The sequence below is a fragment of the Sebastes umbrosus genome, chromosome 2 (genome assembly GCF_015220745.1).
Source record: "Sebastes umbrosus isolate fSebUmb1 chromosome 2, fSebUmb1.pri, whole genome shotgun sequence".
Classification (NCBI taxonomy): domain Eukaryota; kingdom Metazoa; phylum Chordata; class Actinopteri; order Perciformes; family Sebastidae; genus Sebastes; species Sebastes umbrosus.
In genome coordinates, this window is record NC_051270.1 from 29,042,801 (window position 1) to 29,066,839 (window position 24,039).

Sequence of the window (24,039 nt, forward strand, 5' to 3'; positions counted from 1 at the left end):
AGTAGTGAGAAGCTTAACACACTCCGCTCATGCTTGAGGAAACTTAAACTCCTTATAATAGATGGGGTGTTAATGGTGGGGGCAGACCTCCTCTACCATATCCATCGCCCCCTGCAGGACATCACTGGAAACACTGATCCTGATTCCCAGTTCGGAGGAGTTCGCATTTTGGCCGTGGGAGATTTATTCCAGCTGCAGACTGTTGAACCAAATCTTGTGTTTGCTCTTCCTTCTGACAGGTGAGTGAACATTAAAATGTATGTGCTAGAAATAATCAAAATATTATCTGTGCTTTTACATCTGCTTTGTCTGTTCTACAATTTACTTTGTTTCATTGACAGCTATGCCAGACTGCATGGCTCTCTGTGGGAGGAAAACTTCTATATCATCGAACTTATAAAGAGTATGCGACAGAAATAGGACCAAGACTTTGCACAGCTGCTGATGAGGACAGCTGAATGCACACAAGATGATAGAACTTTACTGAAATCCAGGGTCATCTCTAAAAAAGAGAACAAATATCCATCTGAAGTTCTGCATGTCTTTAAGACCAACAAAGAAGTAGATGAACACAACAGTGAGCACCTGAAGAAACTTCCAACTCAAGTATTTCACATCAAGGCCATCGACAAGAAAAACGATGTTCAGACAGGTCTCATTGATGTTGTGATCTCGATCAAGCCATCCGACACTGGGGGATTAAGAGAGGTAGTGTCTGTCGCTGTTGGAGCCAGAGTGATGTCAATATCGATGTCTCTGATGGACTGGCCAATGGAGTCTGCGGTACTGTTGTTGGGATTGCCATCACAGGAAGTAATGTCCATTGCATTCTGGTAAAATTGGACAGTGAGCGCGTTGGAAAAAAGGCCATCGCTGAGAGTCAGTACAAGCGGTCATACTCTGGAGCAGTGCCTATCAAGAGGCAAGATATCAGTTTTTTGCTGGTAGGGACAAACGTTCTGTTGAAGCAAAGCGTACACAGTTCCCTCTGTCATTGGTATGGGGCTGCACCATTCATAAAGTCCAAGGCAAGACCTTGGACAAGATTGTAGTTTCCATGGAACGCAAGGGACGCTTTATGCCAGGCCAAACTTACGTTGCACTAAGCCGCGTCAAGAACTTGAATGATCTTTATCTTCTAGGATTTGATGCCTGCGTGATCCGCATAAACCCTGCTGTACTGAATGAAATGGGCCGCCTTCAACAGGAGGTGGTGTCAAGCATTGAACTCACAACTACTCCAACTGATACTGATGCGTTCTTGCACATTCGATTGCTCAACATACGATCATACAGGGAGCATCTACAAGACTTAAAAGCAGACAAGTCAACATTGCCAGTTGACGTTTTCTGTTTTGTTGAAACATTTCTGAAAAATCAACAACAGATTGACTCAATCCTGCCACAGGCTCGAAGCTTCAGAGCAGACAGACCAGCTTCAGTGGGACGAGGTGGTGGAGTGATGATAGTTGCCCGGGAAGATGTCTCGCCAGAACAGCTTAGTCCCAGTCAGTGGGCTGGAATACACAGCTGTCACGGTCACCAAATCGTCTACGAAAGTCAACATTGTTACCGTCTACAGACCGCCATCTTTGACCCCTGCAACTTTCATCAGCAAGCTACAAAGCCTGTTGCGGCCACTGCTAGAGGATATCCTCACAGTCATCCTAGGAGATTTCAATTTCGATCTTATTGAAATGCCAGATCACAACATCCTGACAGTCATGGAACAGTTTTGCTTCAGTCAGCAAGTCAAAGCACCAACCACTGACTACGGTACCCTCTTGGACCACGTGTATGTTAACAGACATGACTGTGCAGAGGCGAAAATTCTCAACACTTATTATTTTGACCATGACACAATATGTGTCTCTTTGGACCATTAATTTTTACCTGTTGTACCTGTTTAAATGTTTACATTGATGTCATGATTGTAAAATGCAATATTTTCCTCTTTCACACTGACATCCCCAATTCATTGTTTACTAATGCTGAATCTTTGGATGGTCCATTTTTCTAGTTAAATATATATGTAGAATTGTGTTGTCTTGAATATACCCATGTTTATAAATATGCCTAATACTTAATGTTGTTCAATTCTTAGTTGCCTTTCAATGCATGTTCTTTACTTGGTGTTCGTTATTGATAATGTTCATTTGTTAGATAGCTTACCATTGCGGGATACACCGATCACCAATAACATTAAGACCACTGACAGGTAACGTCAATAACATTGATCATCTCGTTACAATGGCACCTGGCAGTGGGTCTAATATATTTCACTTATAAAACCAGCCTTGGCGGAGGTCTGCGTTCTCGGAGTGCCCTTCTAGTTTCCAATGTTTTGGGCCGCGTCGCAACGGCTTTTTTGCTGCGGCATGCAAAGCGCAGGCACAGCGTGCACTATGATGTGCAGCTCTAACCGCATTCTGTGTGAAAGCCAATAGTTGTGGTTGCAATACCTGCTTTCATCGCTGTTGCATTCAGACAAAATCTCCCAGGTAGACTTGAAACAAGTTGACTGTAAAAGCATCAGGTGTTTGTCAAGCCATGGGTAGGTTTGCATGCTTAACATTTTTTAGATGAGGTTTTGTGTCTAATACAAAGGTTTCTTTTTACAGTTATGAAAAGACATCCTCGATGTTGATGACCTCTACTGGAACGCGTATGCACGAGCCTACTGCACTATTAAGTCTGTGGCGTCTGTCGGCCTCTGAAAGGTAAGCAGTCATAACCTCGTCCTGTTTATTTACACATCAGTTGTATGAACAGAACACCCTCATATAACATGGACAACTAGGTTTCAAACAAGTACAGATAAGAGATTTTTAATCACCATTGCAATCTTTTCAGCTCCAAGTAAACTTTTAGAGCTTCTATATCACTTTCACTCTAAACATTTGGTTTCATATATTTTCATCTTCACAATTTTTCAGTTTGAAGACGAACATTTGTGTTGATACTCATAGTTGGAGGGATGGTTCACCCAAATGGAGATAGTTGTCTATGAAAAGGATTATATCTATTCTTAAGGTCTTTCACACAGAACACAACAACGGCACCACTGTGCTCTGAAATCCATTATTTCCAATGTCTAGCGCAGCACCACAACGGCTTTTTCGCTGTATCAAGCAAAGCGCAGTCACAGCACGCACTGTGATGTGCAGCTCAAACCGCATTCTGTGTGAAAGCCATTCGTTTTGGTCGCAATACCTGCTATCACCACTGTCACATTCAGACAAAATCTACCAGGTAAACTTGAAACAAGTTGACTGTAAAAGTGTAATGCTTAACATTTAACTAGATGAGGTTTTGTGTCCAATGACAAGGTTTCTTTTTACAGTTATGAAAAGAGATCCTCGATATTGATGACCTCTGCTGGAACGTGTATGCACGAGCCTACTGCACTATTAAGTCTGTGGCGTCTGTCGGCCTCTGAAAGGTAAGCAGTCACAACCTCCTCGCCCTGTTTATTCACACATCAGTTGTACGAACAGAACACCCTCATATGATGTTGTATTGACTCCATGGCTTCTGCATCGGATCACATTATATTTTACAGGCGTTCATGTTGTCTTCACTGCGTGGGTGTCACGCCAGACAGTTGATGTCCACATGCTGTAACAACTTTTGAATTGTCAGAAAATGACTTTCAACATGTGTCTGCAGTGGTAGACGGCACCAGCAAGATGATGATGAACATCAGAGTGAAACCACAGAAGTGGCATCAGAGGTGGAGTGGCTCCAGGACAGGTTAGTGTTGATTGTTTTGTACATTTCAATAGGTTTAGTCAGTACTGTATCGACTTTCCTAAGCTACATTTTCACCCTCTATCTTATTCAGTGCCCTCTCTGTAATTTGTCATTTTCAGTTTTGAGGAGATGGAGGTCACCATTGACGACGATGACTGCAACAGCGTGAAGAACAGACTGTAATTTTACACTATATTATACAGGATATATGTTGTTTTTTGCTTCTGTGGCTCATTTGATGCCAGTATCATATTTCTTTTTATCTAATAGATCTGACTTGGATAGTGATATGGAAAACCTCGTAGAAACAACTGAGCTGAGTGCTCCAGCAGCTGATAACAGCTGTGATGAAGACATCTACGTACCAACAATTCATCAGAGGTACCCGTTTGTATTTAATGAGGCCTCATTTTCAAGAGTTAGGATCTGGAAGGGAATCATGTGGACTTTGAATATACTGAATAGAACAAACTTGTTTATTGTTAAAAATATGTTATACTTGGTCCTCAATGTTGACATGCTAATCTGTTCTTGTTTCCTGTATTTCCTCCCATCTTTCACTTATTTTTGCTCAAATCTCACTGTAGAGGTGAAAATTGGAGCAGCAGTACAGTGAAAACTCTACACATACACCTACTGTATATAGTACAGACATGGATTCACTTTAGGTTGCAATGTCCAGAGCAACCTGTTTAATAAGGCCTACAGGTTCAGGCTAGTGTGTGGCAGCTGCCAATTCTCTGGTGCTTGCTGTTATTTACCTTTTCCCTGGTGTTTTTTTGGTTGAATTGCTGAGTGATTAGAGGGTTATTCAGTTCACTTGTTGCACAGGGTGTAGGGACTGGTTAGTTGAGAGCAGCTTGGTGCATTCCCCTCTTGGCCAATCAGGGTGTAAAAGAGGCTTAAAAGAGGAGAGAAACTGCACACCAAGTGTCATACTGATCTCTCCTTCACTAAATGCAACATGTGTTATCAGCCAAACCAGAAACTCTGGTCTGTTTTAGGCCCTTTTGAGATTCTGTGCTCTTTGTGTTTTGTTTATTGAGAGTGTTGACTATCCTAGTTGGGGAGACAAAATAAATACCAATCTATTGGGTTACCTGTACTAGGATGTTTAGGTGCTATTTGTGCAAGAATCTGGCTTGCCTCACGATAGCCTAACGCCTGCAGGCTTTATTTTTTTATTCTAGTCATTTGTTGATTTTCGCTGAAACCCTTTATACCCATTTCTTTTAGTGTATTTTATTTGGGAAAACTTTAAAGGAGGGTAAAAGGAATATTAGAGTTATCAAATGAAGATGAATCTTCAGTTGCCTACTTAAAGGGATAGTTTGGGTGTTTTGAAGTGGGGTTGTATGAGGAACTTAGTATCCATAGTCAGTGTATTACCTACAGTAGATGACGGTCAGCACACCCCCAGTTTGGCCAGCAGCTTGAGCCATCCATGTTGAAACCACAAAATCACAAATGATGTGCTGCGCCTCTTTCCCTTCATCCTCAATTACTTGTCTTTAACTTACATATACACTTAAACATTGTTTGGAAGAAGTATATTGTAAAAATGCTGAATAATACAAAGAGTAAAGAATGTGTCTTTGGATTTTGTATATTACACAAACCAGGTGTGTCAGTCTGTTGTCTTCTGTTGCAGGTCCACAACGTCTGAGTTTTTACTGGAATGTGAAGAGGAGGAGCTGGAGCCATGGCAGAAACACACTTTACGTGTTCGCTTGAAAGAAGAGGATGATGTTGGAGAGTTGAGTATGTCACAGCAAATTCTTGAAGAACATGTTGGTGTTGAGGTTTTCAAACATCCGAGTTCTATACTATTTCAAAACGCAAATAACTTTTGAGTTGAAACATGTCGTTATGTATGCACTGTTGGTTGAATATTGATAGTTTATCATCATATTGATATTTGAGTGATATGTAGAAATGTAAAAGGTATTTCATTGATGGATTGAGCCAGATTACTAGAATGTCTCACCTAAAATGAATTTGCAAAAGTTAACTTGCATCCTGTTAAAATGTCTGATTTGGTCTTTTTGTATGTTCTTCTTACAGGTGATGACCAAACAGATTGTAAACCAGATCCTTCAACTCTTCAGAGCTGGTTAGCTGGTCAGCACACACCAACACCTGAGGCCTGCAGTGTTGTCCACACTTCTGAGGTGCATCAAATCAGCAACAACTCCGCGTCCTTATCCAGCGTCCATAGTCCTGAAGTATATACAACGTCATCTATCCAGCTGCAGTCAAACCAGTCCAGCTCACAGACCCTCTTTGTACCTTTTTCTCTGCCGTGCTTTACCGTACTTGAACTTGAATCATCTGGCACATCAGACAAACAACGAATAATAAACTTAAAGTGGCAGTAGGCAGTATATTTTTGGCATAATTCCATAGTAACCTTTCAGCATATTGTAATTCCAGTGTTCTGAGAGGTAACTAGACTTCTGCACCCCATCATGGCCGGCTCTCATAGACGGCAGCTAGACAGCGGACCTCAGATCAGTTCTTACTGCTTGTTTTCCTCCGGTAAGTGAAATCTTGCAGATGCCATTAGGAGCACCAGAGGACACCAGAGGACACAGAAGAACATGATTTTTTTTCAGGTTACCCGTTTCATGTACTACTGTCACGATATAGCGACCGTTTTATGAAAATAACTTTTATTAATCATATTTGCTCCAATCTCGCCTACTAAGTAAGTAAGTTATAATAATTGCACACAATTCGTTTTCTAACATAAATGTGTCATATCCAAAGCACAAATGAATATCATGCAGATTATTTGCACATCTAAGTGACTCTGTTGGATCTTCCGGCATGGCGACAGTCTGGGAAACCCTCCACACAGCACCTGTTACCTCATTTACCAAGTCCAAATAAAAAAAATTAAATCAATTAAACGATTGGTACCGGCCTGTCAGTTACATTCCACGTCAGAAGTACAGGTGTTATTGTAATATTATGTACAGTAAAATAAATTTTGAATCAAAACCCATTTTAAGTGCGTCATTGCCTCATTATTCAAATGCATTTTTTATTATCAAATTCTGCGTTTCTGTCCATGTTTTCCTCATCGTGGAAATCACAGGGCCCTACAGATCTTCATAACAACGCATCAAAACAACACATAGCTTTATAACAATGCATAACACATAGCTTCATAACAACATATAACTTAAATAAAAACACATAACACATAGTTTGAATAAAAACACATAACACATAGCTTCATAACAACATAACTTAAATAAAAACACATAGCGACGCATAGTTTCATAAAAAAAACTTTTAACCCCTTGCCATTCCGAACTCTTGTTTGTGTGTCTCAAGTTGTTAGTCATTAATAAAGGGTTTAGTACGTGCAAGGAAAGGAGGCTGGGTCACGCATCATCAACACGTCATGTCTTTGGGGGTCTAACACATGCGCATTGAAATCTGACACGACCGCAGCTTCAGTTACACTTCGCATGTGTTATACCCCATACCCCAAGACCCATGTCCGCCCGTTACCCAGCCTCCTTTCCATAAGCCTTGAGTATGTGATGATATGAGTTTGTGATGGCCATTCCCATGCTCTATTATGTCAGGATTTATTTCTCATTTTTAAAAGTTTTTAAAAAGCACCCTTAAAGGGACTGTTTGTAATTTTCAGAAATGCTTGTTAACAATGACATCTGTGGCCGTTAAGGCAAGCAGGCAGAGGAGCAGAGTACAGCAGAGACTCCGGTCCTGGAGACTAAAGCTACGGTCTCCCCCGCGTCCTCCGACCACGGCCAACACTGTTTTGCAAGACGGGCTTCACTAGATATAACTTTGTGGTTTTGGTGTTTCCGTGTAGTTTGTGTTAGAGTCTTGTCTGAACAGCGTAGCCACAGGCGAGCGCGCATGGGACACCGACCCGGATTGATTTATACGTGTAAAAAGTTACAAACAGTCCCTTTAAAAAACGAAGGGGAAAAAAACACGTCTGTGATCTTCTGACATCTGATCTAATCAGCTGGAACACACCTTGGAGATCACCAAGACTCATAAAATCAGTTTTCTGCAACACTTTGGAATATTAACCACCTATTTGGCGGCCATTTTGAAAAATGGCTGCAACGTGCCTGATATCTCTTTTCATAACATATAAACTACATCTGAGCCAAATGTGTTGCTTTTAAAGCAAAATGCACAGTTGCTGTGCTTAACTGCCCCGCTATAATAGTATTTGTAAAGAAAATAAAGTAAAAATAGTTAATTTAAAGAAACCCTGCAGGAGAGAGCACCGGAAGTACTACAAACACACCGGAAGTGATGCAGCCCCCTGTGATCTGATTGGTCCAGACAGTCGGATCATTTCCGCCTCCTCCTCTCCTCCTGTCCCGTCCAGCACCAGAACTAGATCCATACCAGGACCAGCGACTCCTGCTGCAGCGTGTCTCTAGACTCGGCTCTGCTCTGAGGACCAGCGGCTGGCTGAGAGACAGGTAGGCTGAGACACCAACCTGAGAGACAGACAGTCTTTGTCCTCACGTCCTCCTCCAGAGAGAGAGACCAGGCTGACGGAGCAGAGCTAGTGTTGTGGGCTGATCCATAACCGATCACTCTGGGAACACAACGCTAGGATCAACAGGAGATATGAGTCCCTCCTTACAGCATGTGATGATGTCACCGAGTCACAGACTGATGATAGCAGGAGCACTGAGATCAGACATGCTAGCCTGTTAGCATTACCTAGCTGGCTATACAGGCAGTGTGAGCTAACGCTAGCTACACTCATATGATGCTGATGTTAAGAGTTGATCTGTTTCAGAGGTTAGAGGCTTATAGTTATGTGTTAGTAGTGTTAAATGTAGGATGTGATGGTGAAGGGAACACTGTTAGCTCAAAGCTAAACAGCATCTTTACATTCAGATGTATTTAATCTAATTGTTCTTTATTTAGAAACTAACTTTTAACCCAGGTTTATTTCCTTTCACACATTAGCAAACACATGATTAGTAAATAATTATAACATATGCCATGTTGTAGTGTTTTTGTGTGTTTATGTGGGTTAAAGGTTTGACATCTACAGTTTCTATAGTAACCAACTGTCCCCATCTGAAGGCAACTGAGAAGCTTTGTTCCAACAATAGGCTCTAAGAGTGGAGCGGGTAACATCCATTTATCAATCAAATCGTGATACAGGCACCATATTTGGCCTAATGATGCCGAGGGGTCACTCAGCAAATATAAACGATCGGCCACTTGGAAATCCAAGATGGCCGCCATTTTTCAAGATGGCCACCAAATGGACCTGCCAATGATGATGTGTCTCATAGTAACTCATCTACTTGGTCGAATTGAGTGACCTTGGTGTCAAATTATATGTTTTCTGACATGCTGGATCTTATTTTGATAGTTTTAACAATTTTTAACTGCATTATGGCGGCCATTTTTCAAGATTGCTGTCAAATTTACTTGCGGAGAATGTTTTTCTTAAGGAAGTGCATGTGCAAGTGCAATTTGAATATGTGATGTGGAGTTATATGTTTTCTGGTATGCTTGATTTAATTTTTACAGCTTTAACATCGTACAATACGTTTTGTTCTTACTTCCTGGCCGTCCGCTGAGTCTTTGCTTTGTGTTTTTTTGCGGCTTGAGAGTCCACAGTTCCAGTTCTAGCACCTGGAGTTGGATATGGAGCTTGTCATATTTTTGCTTATCCGGTCTTTCAGGGAAGGAAACGTTGGACTACTGATCCCCTACTCGACCAAGTAGATGAATTTAAATGAGAGAAATCATTATCTGCAGGTCAATTCTGCGGCCATCTTGGAAAATGGCCGCCAAATTGGATTTTCAAGTGGCCAATCGTTCATATTTGCAAAGCGTCCCCTCGGGAATCATCATACAAATTTGGTGCTTGTATCACTATTGCATGATTTTTCCACTATCCGCTCCACTATAATTATTCCTGATCTAGTCAGAATAACCACCATAAATATTGCTTCCTGTGTCACATTCAGTTTCATTCAAAACCATTTGCATGTATTGTTCTAGTGGTCTAGTGGTCTGTTCGGTGTGTCACACTTTCGTTTCCGGAGTACAACTCAAAAACTATTTAACTTAGGAACTTCAAATTTGGTATGGTGGTTGACAGTTTGGTTTAGTTGTGCCTTTTAGGGGATAGAAGTCCAGGGTGCCCAAAATTTCAAAATTTTGGCCACCCTGGACTTGAGGAAGGTGCACTAATAACAAGCTAGATTGTGCTCAGTAGACTAATTCCATTAGTTCCAAAAATGGCAAAAACTTTGGCCCTACTTTAGTAGGGGTCAAGCAGTGAGCGGGGGTATGTGAGCCATGCTCACTTTTGCCTTGATGTATCAGTGGTTCATGTATTCAAAAACTGTCAGAAACATACAGTGCAGAAGGGCCTTTTTCATAGCAAACATTATGACCTGTCATAGAAGGAAAAGCACAGGTGTTACTAATACCATTAATTATGTGACAGTGAGGCAGCAACAATACCAGGACCATGAAGCCAAAGCAGCTACATTTAGTTAACACATCGTTGATTTCATTGTTTACACCTGTGTTTTTCCTTTTGTCAAAATGTAAAGAATGTGTGCGTCTCCTTGCCATGTGTTGTGATTGAGCCTACACTGTTGAAACTGAGAATGTTGAGGAAGATGGTGTCTTTACAATTTTAAAAAATCCTGTTCATAAATGTATAAAAAGTGATCATAAAATCTGAGTATTACTATTTTATTCAGGAGTTTATCAAATAGCTAACCCAACTTTTGCACCCAGCTTACATTTTTGGTTTAGATGCCACTGAATTAATTTTGTGATATAAATAAGTTGCTTGTAATATATATTTGATCATTGCTTTGCAGTATTAGTATCTAAAAGTATTTAAAGATATACTACAGGAAGTAGTGTTCAGGTTCAATAAACATTGTGTTTTTTGCTGCAGGTCCAAGATGTCTGAACTTTTTATGGAGTGCGTCGAGGAGGAGCTGGAGCCGTGGCAGAAACAAGTTTCTGAAGTTCACATGATAGAAGATGACGATGATGAACCGATCTTCGTTGGAGTGCTCTGTATGTCATAGCACATTTTAAATCTATTAATGTGAAGAGTTTGAACACCTAATTTTGTTGATGTTTAAGCTCCACAAGCACAAATCAATAATCGTAATCATAGCGTCAATCATAATATGGCGTACTGTATGTGTAATTCAGAATCGCCCTCTTCTATTTAGTAATACATACACTTAATACTAGCTGCGTATTAGTAGTTTATAATCAAATTCTATATTTTTATAGGTGGTTTTAAAATGGAAAAGTCATCTTTTTTGTTTGCCTGTCTTCCAGTTTACTGACATAAAGACAAAATATCCTGTTGAAGTGCTTATTTTGTCCCTTTTATATGTTCTTACAGCTCATAACCAGAGGGCTGGTAAGCCTAACCCTCCTCCTCCTCTTCAGAGGTACAGTGCAGTGAAACAAGAAGTAAATCCTCCTGCTCCTCACCCTTCCATTGGCCCCTCACCAATAATGCTGCCATTGAGTGTGGCTGGAAATGCAGTGAATACTGCAGCACCCAATCTGACCACAGTGACCCCGCAGCCTGTTATGGTCAATAACCAGGTATTGTTGGTATTAAAATATGGTTTGCCTAATAATTTGCAATAAGAACAAACACCTGTTTAGTGTGGATTTGTTTCTTTTTTTCAGGGCTTTATTGTTACTTCTCCACAACTGGCAAACAGCAGTGAGTTTATTGCCTCTCTTGGGAGCCATTACCCTCCTGGGACGTCATTTACAATCGTACCAGGTAAAGCTGAGTATAATATACCTCTCTGAGGAGTAAATCTTCTTTTCCCTCTCTTCAGTAATTTTGTTGTGTAAGGGAAAAGCTTCATCAAAGCAGTTTTAATCTGGTTTGTCTGAAGAGTCTGTTTGTTCTGTCTTTCAGCTGGTCAGCAGCATCTCTTCCAGCAGGTCACGTCAGGCACGGTAATGCCTGGCGTTGTCCATAGACCTCAGGTGCAACAAATCAGCAACAACATTGTGACGCTGTCTAACGTGCAGAGTCCTGCTGTGTATTCAGCATCGTCTCATCAGCTGCAACTCAACCGGTCCAACTCACAATCCCTTCAGACCTTTTCTGTGCCTGTAAAAGCCAATAACAATAACAGAAGTAATTTTCTTTTCTAATATCCTTAAACTTCGCCACACTTGCAGATCAATCAGCTGGCAATAACCAAAAATGTTATTGTATTTTCTTGGATTTCACACAGATCAAAGTTTAGTCAAACGAGCATTACTACCACAGCCAATAGACAGCATAGCAAAAAGAGCCAAGCTTGATTTGGGTAAGTTTCTATGATGTTGATACAGTTTTGTAATTTCATTACTTTGAGCAAACCCTAAACCTAATCATTGTTCCCCTTGTGTTTTTAGTAGCTTGTCAGCTGTAACATCTCACTGGTTTTCCGCAGGGCCGGCCAAATCAACAGTCCCAGTGGAAAACGGGATCATAAAGAAGAAGTGCTTTCAGTGTCAAGAAGAATTCCCCACACCGGAGGCCCTGGCATTTCATATGATGGTGAGTAAAACTCTTGTGGAATTTTGTCCTTGAGTCGAAATCAATGTTGTAGTCAAGATCCACATTCACCTCTTTAATTGCCATATATATTTTTGTGTGTATGTATAAGTGTACCATGAAAAATGTCTTGATAATTAATCAAAAGGCATTGCAGAGGTGAATTTGTTTGTGGAATTTTCCTTTGTTTTCTATGAGCAATCACAGTAATGATGTTGACAAATAAGTCAGACCATGCACGGGCAGTTTAGTGATTATGACCAGACTTGAAATAGAATCCAGAGTCCTCTTTGTCTGAGACCGAGACAAGAGCGAGTAAAAATGTGGTTGATTCCGAGACGAGACAAAGACCTTCAAAAAGTGATCTTGAGACATGAACATTAACATGAAAATGTGGTAAAGAAGTATCAACTAAAAAAAGCTCTTAGTAGCATATTAAACAGTTTGATCACAAGGACCGCAGATGAAGACTGTCAGATTGAAAGGTTGATGTTGGAAAGCCATGTTTAGTTACATAATGATATCAGAACCATGTCTTTTTCCTAATGATATATTTTCTGACTGGTCTTACCTGTTAAATGGGATTGATAAACAATTCCCCTCCAAATTATTTAGTTAAGTTTATTTACTTTTCACAAGCCTGTAATGACATCAACTTCAGTTTATTTATTTTTTTGCTTACTTTCTTTTTGAGTAAAAACTCTCTCAATGTGTTTTCATCTTTACTTAAACTAATCAGACATCAACATGAAGTTTAGTTATTCATGTAAAACATGTCTTTATTTCAGAGTTGCTGCACAGTTGTGGAATGTACAGCTTCATCAGCCATGAACATTGGTGGGAACAAGCGCATCATGCTGGTCTCAGACTTCTACTACGGCCGCTTTGAGGGAGATGGGAACAAGAAGGAGGCGCAGAAGCCCAACACCACTTTCAAGTGCCAGAGCTGCTTAAAAGTCCTCAAGAACAATATCAGGTATGATCATGTGTGTTCTTGCCCTCAATAATGACAGGGTAATAATCCATTTATTTCCATATGTTACGGCTACCAGCCGCAACAGTGCCGCTGGTATTGTTTTCACCGTGTGAGATTTACGTGCCAATCATTGTGTCGTTGTGGTGATGCGGACATTGTCATGGGGAAGAGGGTGCTGAGTTATATTGAAGCTCAATGTTGTTGTTTGTGTATATTTGTGTAGCACTGCTGAACCATTGATGTAAGTTTTGTTTTAAACTCGTTTTCCAACGTTGAGCCTCCTGTCAAAAACTACATACAGTCGCCAGCATGCTCTCCAAAAGCAGTCTGGGATTTAAAGGACTTGTTGTTTGTTCAGTGCCGATAGAGACAGCGTGGATGTCTTCTTGGCCCTCGCTGCAGTTTTCCTCTCAGATGGATGACAGTATCAGACCGTTTCCCCTCATGGGTCTAAACATGAGAAATGACGGCGAGTTTAGGTGGCGTAAGAACTGCTGCTTTTGATTAAATAACTTTGCTTCAGAACGTTGCAAAAAAAGCTTCTGTAAGCTGCTTTTAATGGGGAAACACATTTGTACTGCAACCGTACTCTCACAGTCGAGGTCATAGTTCATACACATAAAAATTTCTATTAGGGGAGCTGAGGCAGCAGAATGTGCAGGCTGAAAAATGGGCCGAGCCTCGGCAGGGCAGCGGTGGCAGGTAGCTGTGGAGGTGCTAGCTGCAGCCGCGGGGCTCTACATCATTAGGCAAAACAAAATATTTGTGTAATTGCTGATATTATAACGGCCATTATACATGCTTAGGAAGTGAGGGGCAAGGAGAATACTTCATTTATCTTTAAAACCTTTGGGACCTGGACCATAACCACTGCAGGCACACAGGCCATGAATATTATTTTTTTTCCCCCACTACTTGACATTGTTTTTGTTTTAATGCGTCTGTTTTCTCTTTTAGAAATGGAAATATTCGTCAAATCACATCAGATCTCCCGCATTTGTAGATTATGAGCCCACAGTTGTGGTGTGTGGGTGTGTTTGTGTGTGAGGTTTTGTGGTTTTACAGCTCCACCTAACGTGTTTTTCTCACTGTCGGTTAGTCGACCGATTAATTGGGCAATTGTTTAGTCTATAAAATGTCTTAGAAATAGTGACAAAACGCCCATTGTGGGGCTCTTCATATTGATTATTTTGTCTGGCCAACAATCTAAAACCCAGTGGAATTCACAATCATATATGACAAAGACAAGCAGCAAATCATCATATTTGAATAGCTGAAGCCAGCAAATGTTGACATTTTTAAAATGATTGAAACAAGTAACCAATTATCAAAATTGAAATTGTTGCACATTAATTTTATGTCAATATAGCTCAACAGTGAGGTTCTGGGAGTAAAAATCCCATTCGTATTCTGAATCGAGGATTTCATTATTAGCCATAAGGTCGTAACCATCCAAGGTAGATTCAACACGAGCTATGAGTTTGTGAAATGATGGTATACACCGATCAGCCGTCAAGGCATGGACTCCACTAGACCTCTGAAGGTATGCTGTTGTATCTAGCACCAAGCCGTGAGTAGCAGATCCTTTAAGTCCTGTAAATTGCTGATTCCTGATTGGTGGAGCTCGCTGCTACCGTGGAGATGTGTACTGAACGGCTAGTGCATTCTCTTACATGCTGCTCTGTGGTCTGCTCCCAGATTTCAAACCAGGCCAACATGGCAGCTCGTTTGAAAACCTTCTCTTATATTATAAAAAATAGTTTCTGAAAACATTTGAGGCGAGAAATATGCCACGCAGTTCCTGAATCTGTCTTCATTTTAAATAGTCAACGGTTACTTTAAACGTTTTATTGTTTCCAGAGGCGGGGATTCACCATTTGCAATGGTTTATGGGATGAGTAGTTCCTTCACTCTGAAAATAATGATGTACACAGTCTTGTACCTTTTGCCTTTTTTCCATTTTCCAATATTTTTTTTGCTCCGTGTCAAATGTTTTATGGTCACGATTCATCTCGTAGCTGGTTGACTTGGTTCCATGCTTAAAACTATTTATATAAGGATTTTCTGAAACATCAATGGAGTAAATAAACAGGAAATTCTTTCTTTTCAAAAAGTGGGCGCTCACTGTTCAGCTATATTGTTTTGAGTTAATTGTTTCATCTCTATTTGAATTAATCCTGTTGATGAAACCACTACTGAATAATTATTAATGATTTAATGTCTAATGTGTGTACCGTCTCGTGCAGGTTCATGAACCACATGAAGCACCACCTGGAGCTGGAAAAGCAGAACAGCGAGAGCTGGGAAAGCCACACAACCTGCCAGCATTGCTACCGACAGTACATGACTCCATTCCAGCTGCAGTGCCACATCGAGAGCGCTCACAGTCCCATCGAATCCTCAAGTATTACATAACTGTCCATACTGCTCAATCTGACATGACAGTTTGCTCAAACACTGAGTCGCCATTTGTAATTTTCTTTTCTTTCCTTTTTAAGCCAATTGCAAGATATGTGAGCTGGCGTTTGAGACGGAACAAGTTCTCCTGGAACATATGAAGGACAACCACAAGCCCGGGGAAATGCCCTACGTCTGCCAGGTCTGTCACTTGATACTGAGCTGTGTGATTTGGTTTATTGTTGTTAAAACATTCACTGATACTTAAATTCTGTTTTGCTGATTCCACAGGTCTGCAATTACAGGTCCTCTTTCTTCTCAGATGTGGAGACACATTTCCGAAGTGTCCATGAAAACACAAAAGACCTGCTCTGTCCCTTTTGTCTCAAAGTTCTTCGAAGTAGTCACATGTACATGCAACACTACATGAAACATCAGGTACGATGCTGCGTTTCATCTGGTCTGTTGTAAAGCTAGTGCAGAGAGCAATATGTTTCCAGTTTACTGTGAATTCTTAAGATCGTAAAAAGTATCTTTGCAAGAGTTTAAACTATTAGCTCCAACCCCGAGGTTGGATTGATTTGGTTGTCTACCTTGCACCTTACCGTAATACATAAAAGGCTGACAATAAAACCTGCTCCTCTTCACCTGCCCTAAAGGAGCAATAAATGTGGTAGAGTTGGAACCAAACAAAATTAATTGCCGCTCTATTATTAGCAATGAAAGTAGTTTCTTTCATACTCGTTATATTCTTTCAGCGAATCCAAATGAAACATCTCGGCAATTAGCCTCTAGTCGCACCACTTATTAATCACGTTTTTGTGTTTCTACACTGTGATGTTTTTTTTATTTCAGAAAAAGGGGATCCATCGCTGTGGAAAATGCAGACTGAATTTTCTCACCTACAAGGAGAAAGTGGAGCACAGGACTCATGTCCACAAGACTTTCAGAAAACCTAAAGCCCTGGAAGGACTTCCTCCGGGAACGAAGGTGTGTCCCTGTTATTACCAGATCAGTACCATATTTATATAGACCTTTTTAACTTTTTAATACTAGAGCTGTCAGTCGATTAAAATATTTTATCGTATGATTGTCCATAGTTAATCGCGATAAAATTGCAAATTAATCACACATCTGTTCATAATGTACCTTAAAGAGAGATTTGTCAAGTATTTAATACTCTTATTAACATGGGAGTGAGCAAATACTGTATGCTGCTTTATGCAAATGTATGTATATATTTATTATTGGAAATCAATTAACAACACAAATCAATGACAAATATTGAAACCCTCACAGGTACTGCATTTAGCATAAAAAATGTGCTCAAATGATAACATGGCAAACTGCAGCCCAACAGACAACAACAGCTGTCAGTGTGTCAGTGTGCTGACTTGACTATGACTTGCCCCAAACTGCATGTGATTATCATAAAGTGGGCATGTCTGTAAAGGGGAGACTCGTGGGTACCCATAGAACCCATTTCTGTGCCTAAATTTAGCGTACGTTTGGAGTGTTATTTAACCTCTTTACCAACAAGGTAAAATAGAAAATAGCAGCAAGCACGTCTCAAAATCTTGAACCGTATCGGGTGCCAGGTAGTAGTAAGAACAGAAGAAACAAATCTCCGGCACTCCCAGATAAAGTGTCTTTCTTAGTTTATTCTGGGTAAACAAACAAGCGCATTTCAGCAATAAGCTGTCATCAGCCATAATAAACTAAAAAAGAAACTTTATCTGTGAGTGCCGGTGATTTGTTTCTACTATGACATGGATTAGTTGGGTTTTATGATGGTTATATGATGCCTGTATCTTCACTCTAGCTTTAAAACTGAGCCCGCTACAGCCTCTGAAAGATTGATTGCATTCATTTGTTAAAGAATTTAGTGCCGTTATTATTAATGTTTAAGTATTTTATTTTAAATTTTAATTAACGTATTATTATCGCGTTAACATTGACAGCCCTAGTTAATACCAATTTAATTCAGCGTCAACATACATTGTGTTCTCTTTCCAGGTGACCATTCGAGCCTCCTTCGCAGGAAAGACGCCCTCATTGCAGTCGTCCCCCGATCGAGCTGGCTTTGTTGTCAGTGCAGAAAGTTTCAACCAGCAAACCAAACCTTCAGCCAGTGCATCCAAGTCCAAGTCATACGTCTTTGGAGCAGGAAAAACCAAGATGACTCAGAGGCAGACGCAAGATGGCCGGACCAGCAAGCACAATCTGGCGCTCAGGAATCTCAGGTTGTTAACTGAGCTTTTTCAAACAGCAGCCAGAAACACTACAGCAATTAGTAATTAGATTTTTATGGAAAGACCGAAAATTTGTGCAGCAATTAAGAATCAACAAAGGGTCAAATCTTTGGTATTTAAAGGTTTTGGTACTTTTAGGTTAATAACTGCTTTCAGTCTGATAAATGACCTCAAGTGATGTTAATTGAGTCAGCGTCAATTGGGTCTGACGACTACAAGTTTGAGATTTTACAATTTTAATGAATGGATTTGGCTCCTGAAATGTATGTGGCTTGAAAAATTGCCCCCTCTCCAAAAGAAAATAATCTCTAATCTCCAGCATGTCCATCTTTGGGCCCCCTGAATCATTCAGGTCCTCCATCCCACCCCGACTACTAATACAGAGCCCCTCCTCCTGGGTATTCATGACAGGGTGGGAGCAGATTAATAGATGTTATTAAAGCCTGGCAATACACAAAGTAGCTAATTGCATTTTCAATTAATTTTCCAGACAGTCTTCATTAGGCGGGCTAAAAATAACATGGTGTATAGCACATAGAGTGGGATTTCTTTCTTTAACAAACTAATGAGTGTGATATTTTGCTAATTGGGCTCAGTAATCAAAACACAATATGCTGGCTTTAGTCACCTGATGTGGGCTTTTAAGCAGATGAGACATGAGATAATGTAGTGGTGTGATAGAAGAGTTCAGACTCGTAGAATAAACCTGCAGACCTCTCCGCACACAATTAACAAAAGTAATTGTTTTGTGCATCGGCTATAATGAACCAACTCAGAATGTTTTAGTTAAAATAAATGACATCCTAACAACAAAAAATTCACATAATTTATCCTTTCCGGTGTCTTAAATCTGACCTGACCCATAAAACAAAGGTGTTTTCAATGTGTGTGTTTTGTGCAAATTTCAGAGCCAACGGAGGACGGTTCACGTGCATCGAGTGCAACTCACAAGTTGACGACTTCTTTTCTCATTTCCCGATGGTTTCAAATTGTGGCGCGTGCAAATATCGGACGAGTTGCAAAGTCTCCATCGGGAATCACATGATAAGGTGAGTAAAACAATTGAGTTTGTTTCAGGCCCAGTGTGTTTATCTGACAAATCTTGTGACAAATCTTTCTTTGGCCTTTTGTTAGATTTCATAGCACCATAACCAAACACAGATTTTGGAAAATGGATCATAAGAAGAATTCAAATGCATTAAAGTAAGTATGCTTCATAGAATCTATTCATAAATACAGTGTTTTCTGTTTGAAATTGGACAAGACATGCAATTTTGTTTCTCCCCCGCCCCCCTCAGATTAACCCTGGTCTGTCTCAACTGTGACCTCCTTGTGGACGCATCAGGCGGCGACCTGATGACCAAACATTTAACCGATAGACCAAATCACATATGCAAAGTCATTCAGGATAGAGGTACGTTCTTTTTCTTCCGGTACCACCCGACTCATTGCTAGTATTTAGTGTTGCAAGTTTCATGAACAGGTTGTTTCTTGTTTTTAACCCAGCAGATTTCAAAGCCAAAGATCGAGTGTGAGTAGAAACTACTACCCACATTACATCTTGTCATCGGACTATTTTTAATCTATAAAAAAACACTTGAGAAAGAACGTTTATTAAATTCTAAGTCCAAAATTGCATGTTTTTTTCCTGCTACATCTACAAATCTGCTCTGTAAATCACATGCCCTGTGTTCTCCTTTTAAGAAAAAAATCCCAAAACAAAAGGGATTGGTTTCACAGTGGCGCCTCCTCTCTTAACCAGTTGAGAAACTTCTACTTCCTTATCAACGGAGAGAACTTGTTTTTATACAGCCTGTCAAATTGTTTCATTTTAAACCATATTTGCAGCAGTACAAAGACACATTTGTTCAACAATAAAGTTTCACCAAAGAGGTTACAACATTGTTAGAGCTGCAGCGATTCGTAGACTTATCGATTAGTCGTTTGTCTGAAAATTAATCGCTGACTATTTTGATAATCGACTAATTTCGAAAGTAAGTTTTTGTACAAAAATGGCAGAAAATGCTGTTTTCAGCCTCTCAAATATGGATCAAATATGCTCTTCTCTGTTTTTATATCATATTGAACTGAATATCTTTGAGGGTTTTTTTCTGACAAAATAAGACATTTAAAGTAGGGCTGCCCATGATTAATCGTGATTAATCGCAATGAATCTTTATCTAAGCTCCTTCTAGACAAGCTAGTATAACATGGTTGGTTCCAATGGATTCCTTAGGTTTTCTAGTTTCATATGATGCCAGTATCTTCCCTCTAGCTTTAAGACTGAGCCTGCTACAACCTCCAAAAGAACGACTGTGTTAATGCGTTAAAGAAATTAGTGGCGTTAAAATGAATGTGTGGTAACGCCTTGTTATCGCGTTAACTTTGACAGCCCTAATTTAAAGACATCTCTTTGGACTGGGATGGACATGTTTCACTATTTTCTGATGTTTTATAGACCAAACGATTAATCTAGAAAGTAATTGGCATATTGCAGCCCTAAACATCATTGTAACCTCTTTGGTTTCACGAAGTATAGAGTTCCTGTTAACAAATGTAAAACACTGCCGTTTGATATTGTTTGGCTAACCAACTGATAATTGTATATTGCTGAAGGATGCTTTTAAATGATGTCCTCTTCCTCTCGTACAGGCAACTCTTCTTGAGGCAGCCAACAAAAGTCTTGTACGTCTTGACGACGCCGGCTGCTGCTCAGAGACCAAAGGAAACAGACTTGAAACTGGTTCAAAGTGTCGCATCTGGAAGTGTTCCTCTCGCCGCTGTTGTCCAACCAGAACCAGAACCAATGTTACCAGCAGGTGATCAGGAAGAGGGTTCCACAGAAAGCGCAGTCATTGAAAGTTCCTCTGAAGAACACTTGGAGCCGGCATCGCTGCCCATGGTATCGTCTTCCTGTACATCAGACGGGGTTTTAGATCTCTGTGAGGAGTCGGTGGAGAACTCGGAGAGCCCAGAGGTCAGAGAGCAGCTCCCGGAGCAAGAGACGGAGGAACAACCAACTAAATCAGAATGAGAGAATTCTGAATCAGAGAAGACTGCACAGTTTTGGATGTAAGAATAACTGCTTCATCAGTTGGCGTTGTTTATTTTACAAATATCAAAAGTATGAGAATGTTGCTTTGGCTGCTAGTATTTGCTACTCATCCCTTCAAAAGTCATAGGAAATATTTTATCATAGATTTTTTTTTCTTTTTACTCATCAGTCAAACTTCCATTGCCTAAATAGATGTAAAGTATCTTTGTATTTATGAATAAAACTATATCCACTACAGTCTTCTTAGTTGCCCTATAAACTATATACAGTAGTTAAGCAGTCTCTAAATTAAACTTGTGGCTCATTTTGTATTTAAAAGTTTCAAAAGCTAATTGATCATAAAGAGGACAGTATTCTGCTCCTGATCAACGCTGTCCATTCAGATGATTATTGATTTGCTTAATTGAGAACGATGAACACATTTGTCAATGACTTGACTGTAAAACACTCAGTGGCACAAAATATACATGCTCACGTTGTCTGGTGATTTATTGAAGCAATTTAAATTCTCAATGTAGTCCCCTTAAAAGTACAAATACTAAAATAATGTTTTCCAGTTCAGTCCTTTTATTCAATATTTTTTAAGCAGTTTGAGTCCCATTTCCATCGGAGGCTCATCTTGCACTGGTATCTCGATTTGGTTGGATCTTGGTTTTATGTTTTTTGAGTCATTAACATTGTTTTTTACCTTCCCTTAATCTGTGGTTTGCTGTGATTGTACAAAATTTAAAATATTTTTGAGATGTAATCTGCTCCCATGATATTTAATTTGAGGTTGCTACAACAAAAACACGCATTATACGTTATCACTGAAATGTTTGCATTGATTACAGAAAATTCCTTGTTTGTGGCAGAAATATTGGTCCATAATTGATGTGGTACAGGTACATTATATTGTTACCAGCTGGTTTTGAACATCCCAGAGTAACATGTATCTCAACACTCAGAAAGTTGCTTTAAACTTTTGAGAAATATATAGTACATGTATAGAAAATGCTAGCAGCACATTGTATTCCCTAAGAAAGTGTCCGATTTGTGAAACGTGTGGATAAAACAGAAAAATAAGCAAAGGTACGTGGGATTGGGTATATATCTAGGTAACTACTTGAGGAGTGAGCAGAATAATATGTCATTGTACTCAAGTAGATTTCATTGTATTACTTTTAAATGTGTTGAAAGTGCAAGCTTGTAAAAATGTAAACACATAACTTTTGGTGGAGGCTCAACGCGACACTTCAACTTGATTAAGTCCGTCAATCAATTTTTACGCACCAGCTGCTGGTTGATGAGGTTGCCTTTTATTTTGCATCTGCGGTTTAAAAAAAGTCTGATTCCCTGTAGCTCTGGGAATATTTTATACTATATGATTGGTTTACTTTGTGTGACTTAATATTTGAAAAATCATTGTTCATTTTACATGTTTTTAAAAAAGGGTTTTCACTTGTATAGCATCCATGTCGGCACTGTAAATGTAACCCTGAGTCTGTTTTGATGACATTCCTTTAAGATATTGTGTTCTCCTTAGGACACATTTTCCTCAGAGTTCTATAAACTTCTGGGTTTGGGTCAGTGTTTTTCCTGTTTGTTGTGTAAATAAAACTTTAATACAAGAGGTTTGAGACTTTGGGTATTTTCTGAATGTTTCTCTCAAGAGTAGGCAGACTATTCTGTCCGGTAAGTCGACAATGAACTCCAGAGCGCTCATGGATATTATGTTTACTTATTCCTAAAACATGTCTGACCTGTTTGAAACTAATATGGATGAGTACAAATGTATTTTGGTTCTGCACCTTGCTCTTCCTTTTGCTCCACAACACAGACAGAGCAGGGAGTTTAAGTGATACATGAGGGAGATTTTTGTTTCTTTTTATTTCTGGATTTTTTTATTTTATTTTAAATGTAATTTGATACCATTAACAATTGACGTACATGAAACCTGCCTTGGGGGAGGTCTGCGCTCTCCAAGTGCACTTCTAGTTTTACTTTTTGTGTTGTTTTTTTTCTAACTATTTGTCTCAAGAATTTCCCAGTTTGAGATCAATAAAGTACATTTATTTATCCATCTATCTATGCTACAATAAAACACAAAGATTTAATGTTACATTAATATTCAGTTGCAACGTCTTTCTTTAAACTGCAAAAGAATGACTGGTTTTATTAAAGATAAAGATCTATATAGTATATAAGTAAAAATATATATATACATTAAAAAACACAAAATAAGTGCATAACTGGCTCTGTATTATAAAATGTTCATCAGTTGATCGTTGATATATCAGTACATATACAAATTCCAACAGTACTTGTCAGGAAGGCCAGCTCTGTCCTGGGATGCCCCCTGGACACAGTGGAGGTGGAGGGAGAGAGGAGGGTGATGGCTAAACTGTCATCCATGATGGAGAATGACTCCCACCCCATGCAGGACACCATCTCAGCACTGGAGAGCTCCTTCAGCTGTCAGACTCCACAACCAGCACGGCTCCCAGTAGACCACTTACACTTACACCCCAAAAACTGATAATAACTGCACTATACTGTATAATGACTTCTGCAATATCATTATCATTATTACTTCTAAGGTGTAATTCATACTGTGCAATATTTTCAGGTGGAATTTAATTTCATTCTCACTGTGCAATATCATTTTCCACTTGTGCAATTTTGTTAATAGTCTGTTAATTGTCAATACTGTATATACTGCTCCTATTTTTATACTTCCTTCTATTTAAATGGTTCATATTTTGTTACACTTTGTTTAGCTCTTTTTATTACTGTGTTAGCTGATGCATCTTGTTTTTGCACTATCCCCTTTGCTGCTGTACACTGCAAATCCCCCCCACTGCGGGACTAATAAAGGAATATCTTATCTTATCTTATCTTATTTTCTTTCAGACTAGTGGAAAGAGAACATCCAAAATACACATTTAGGTGTTTATTCTACTACACTTTGTGTTTACGTTTGTAGATTTCTCCTAAATTCACTAAAATTAGCAGTACATAATGGCACATTTACACATAATTTAAA

The 24,039-nt window shown here is 39.5% G+C and overlaps 1 protein-coding gene across 1 annotated transcript in view; it reads left to right on the forward strand.

Moving 5' to 3' along the window:
* The window catches only part of znf280d (zinc finger protein 280D), a 37,705-nt gene extending 15,079 nt beyond the window's left edge, over window positions 1-22,626 (forward strand). The window contains exons 10-29 of the mRNA XM_037753594.1: window positions 5,405-5,514; window positions 5,818-6,128; window positions 8,092-8,234; window positions 10,703-10,827; window positions 11,168-11,376; window positions 11,464-11,563; window positions 11,705-11,929; window positions 12,030-12,104; window positions 12,231-12,337; window positions 13,123-13,310; window positions 15,557-15,714; window positions 15,809-15,909; window positions 15,999-16,145; window positions 16,563-16,697; window positions 17,724-17,950; window positions 18,868-19,008; window positions 19,094-19,162; window positions 19,258-19,373; window positions 19,466-19,490; window positions 20,612-22,626. Of these exons, the coding sequence (XP_037609522.1) occupies window positions 5,405-5,514; window positions 5,818-6,128; window positions 8,092-8,234; window positions 10,703-10,827; window positions 11,168-11,376; window positions 11,464-11,563; window positions 11,705-11,929; window positions 12,030-12,104; window positions 12,231-12,337; window positions 13,123-13,310; window positions 15,557-15,714; window positions 15,809-15,909; window positions 15,999-16,145; window positions 16,563-16,697; window positions 17,724-17,950; window positions 18,868-19,008; window positions 19,094-19,162; window positions 19,258-19,373; window positions 19,466-19,490; window positions 20,612-20,993 (3,094 nt within the window). The 3' untranslated portion in view covers window positions 20,994-22,626. The remainder of the gene's footprint in view (window positions 1-5,404; window positions 5,515-5,817; window positions 6,129-8,091; window positions 8,235-10,702; window positions 10,828-11,167; window positions 11,377-11,463; window positions 11,564-11,704; window positions 11,930-12,029; window positions 12,105-12,230; window positions 12,338-13,122; window positions 13,311-15,556; window positions 15,715-15,808; window positions 15,910-15,998; window positions 16,146-16,562; window positions 16,698-17,723; window positions 17,951-18,867; window positions 19,009-19,093; window positions 19,163-19,257; window positions 19,374-19,465; window positions 19,491-20,611) is intronic.
* The last annotated feature ends 1,413 nt before the right edge of the window (window positions 22,627-24,039 follow it).